The sequence below is a fragment of the Penaeus monodon genome, chromosome 11 (genome assembly GCF_015228065.2).
Source record: "Penaeus monodon isolate SGIC_2016 chromosome 11, NSTDA_Pmon_1, whole genome shotgun sequence".
Lineage (NCBI taxonomy): Eukaryota > Metazoa > Arthropoda > Malacostraca > Decapoda > Penaeidae > Penaeus > Penaeus monodon.
The window spans coordinates 24,062,651-24,065,150 of NC_051396.1; the positions used below are offsets into that span (position 1 = coordinate 24,062,651).

Sequence of the window (2,500 nt, forward strand, 5' to 3'; positions counted from 1 at the left end):
GCCGCATTTCCTTGCCTAGTACTGCCTGGTAACTGCGTTGCTCATGTGACAGTACTTCGCGAGGGTCGCTGAACCGTAACACAGCCGGAAGTTCAAGAAATTTGTAGGGGAAATTATGTAATGGGATTGAGCGCTCGACACAAGCAGAGCAACACTTAAAATCAATATTCATACAAACCTCATTCTATATATTGTCAAATAAATTTAGCACTGAGATTGGCATTCTATCTCCATATTGTACTTAAATAGCTCCATAACATTGAATCCAAATTGTGAACTGTGTATGTGGTTCCATCTTTTTTCCCTTGTTGCAATGGGTAAGTCACTACTAACTCCGCGATGATACTTGAATTTTCAGTCTTTCTTATATCTCAATGAAACCTACGTATCTTCAGACAGATATATATACCATAATTAATAATATCTAACCTGAGGATAAGAATAACAATAATAATAAAAACAATAAAACTGAAGCAACGCAAAGTGGAACTTTCCGCTAGAAGCATTTGCTCATTTAACTTCCAGAATTACTGCAGATGAACCGAGCTTCCACGAAACTCCACCACTTCACCAACTCCTCCGGCAAACCTCTTCCTCCCAGCCCAATAAGCCTCCGGACACCAAAGGGAAGAGAAGCAGGCGTATAAAAGGACAAGAGATAAGAGCAAAGGCACCTCCACTGCCGGCGGCGCAGGGGTCTCGCGCACCAGCAGACGACGCTCCAGTTCTCCCCTCACTCTCGCTCGGTCATGTTGGCCTCCGTCAGATCTACGCTTTTTTCCACTGCCCATAGGTAATTATTATTCATATATCTATGTATTTAGAAAAAGTTACTTTTTTTTAGGGAAGGCGATAGTTATTTTGTATTTTTCATTGGGACGGTCATAAATGTATTATATGTTCAGGGTTATTTTTAATAGGGTGGTTATGTGATCATTTCACTGTCTTGCAAGAGCAGTTGTTGAGGGCGGTGGAAAGTAGGTAACACCGTGACATTATTCGTGAATTATAAAGCGTTGTTGTGCGAGAATAGGCTGTGTGCGTCGTGGCCAGACACTTGCAACGCCTCAACGTGGTTTGCAATGTCGCTAAATGCGTAAAATATGTAGGTCTATCGGCGCACGCGACTTTCGTCAATTAATCGATGGTTAAAAAAGAATCGATAACTCTTATTTGATTTATGTTAAGGTTGGGAATGTAGACATTGTACCTTGTAATTAGCCACAAGATCAAAATACTAGGTTTTCGTACAGGATCATGTGCATTCCGAAATTATATTTGAATAGGCCTAACGTGAGCAATTACTGCTACGTAAGTGCCAAATGTTACTCGGCTTTCCCCTGCTGTTGCTAGCCAGCATACAGATACTTTCCCAATTGTCTGTCTGTGTTGTAAGTCTCTGCATACAATGTTTCCCTTGAATGTGGTTATTGACAGAGGGGAGAGGAGATGAAAGAGGGGAAATCTGATTAGATGCAGAAATATAATTGATATTTTTATGGTATACTTTTTCCAACTGTAATACTGTATACAGTATTTTATTGGAATAATGAATGCTGGCAACCCTAGTAGCAGTGTTGAACAGGTGTGATTAAACAGATGTTTAGCCTGCAGGTGTTTCTCTCATAGCATTCTTGTGTTGGCTTGTAAGATACCTGCTGTATTGTATCCACATTGTTGTATCAACGTCATCATCTTCATCTTTATCTTCTTCATCATCTTCATTGTCATCTTCTTCTTCATCATTATTATCATTATCATCGTCATCATCATTATTATCATTATCATCGTCACCATCATCATCATCATCATCATCATCATCAATATCATCATTATCATCAATCATCAAAGTTGTCCAAGTGTATATTACTTTTTTTTTTATAATCTGTCCAGGCATTATCATTGTTGTTACTTACATAATATATCATGATCTAAAATACTTATTCTTAATTTGATTACTTTATGGAGTGGTATTTATGACTCTGAGAACATGAACGGAGAAATCATTAGGGAAAATATTAGACACAAGTAAATTCTATATGGATGTTATAAATAAAATGTGAAGGCAGTAGGAAATTGCTTTGGATATGACAGGAAAATGGGAAATATACACATCATAGAGGGAAACATGAAAAATAAAGATTGGATGACATTATTCATACATGAAAAACAGGTTAATACTGTGGAAAGCTTAAAGGAAAATGAAAATAAAATAATATGTTGCCTATGGATAGGAAAGATAATGTGGAAAAAATGATATAGTGGGAAACTACAGGGGAAAATAGAGGAGAATCATTTAAAATTATGAAATGCAGATAATAGAAAGTAAAAAGATATAACAAGACTGGAGTTATACCAGAAAATAATGGGGATAGAAAAGTAAAGTTGACATTATTGGAGGTTACAAGTAAAATCATGGGAAAATGAGGGATAATAAACAAAAATATAAGATGCAGGAAACAGTAAAGGTAATGTATAATTATTTGGAAAAAGTTAAGAG

At 36.6% G+C, this 2,500-nt stretch overlaps 1 protein-coding gene across 1 annotated transcript in view; it reads left to right on the forward strand.

Moving 5' to 3' along the window:
* The first annotated feature begins 541 nt into the window (after window positions 1-541).
* The window catches only part of LOC119578838 (delta-1-pyrroline-5-carboxylate dehydrogenase, mitochondrial-like), a 16,432-nt gene continuing 14,473 nt past the window's right edge, over window positions 542-2,500 (forward strand). Inside the window, exon 1 of the mRNA XM_037926478.1 lies at window positions 542-793. Within this exon, the coding sequence (XP_037782406.1) occupies window positions 750-793 (44 nt within the window). The 5' untranslated portion in view covers window positions 542-749. The remainder of the gene's footprint in view (window positions 794-2,500) is intronic.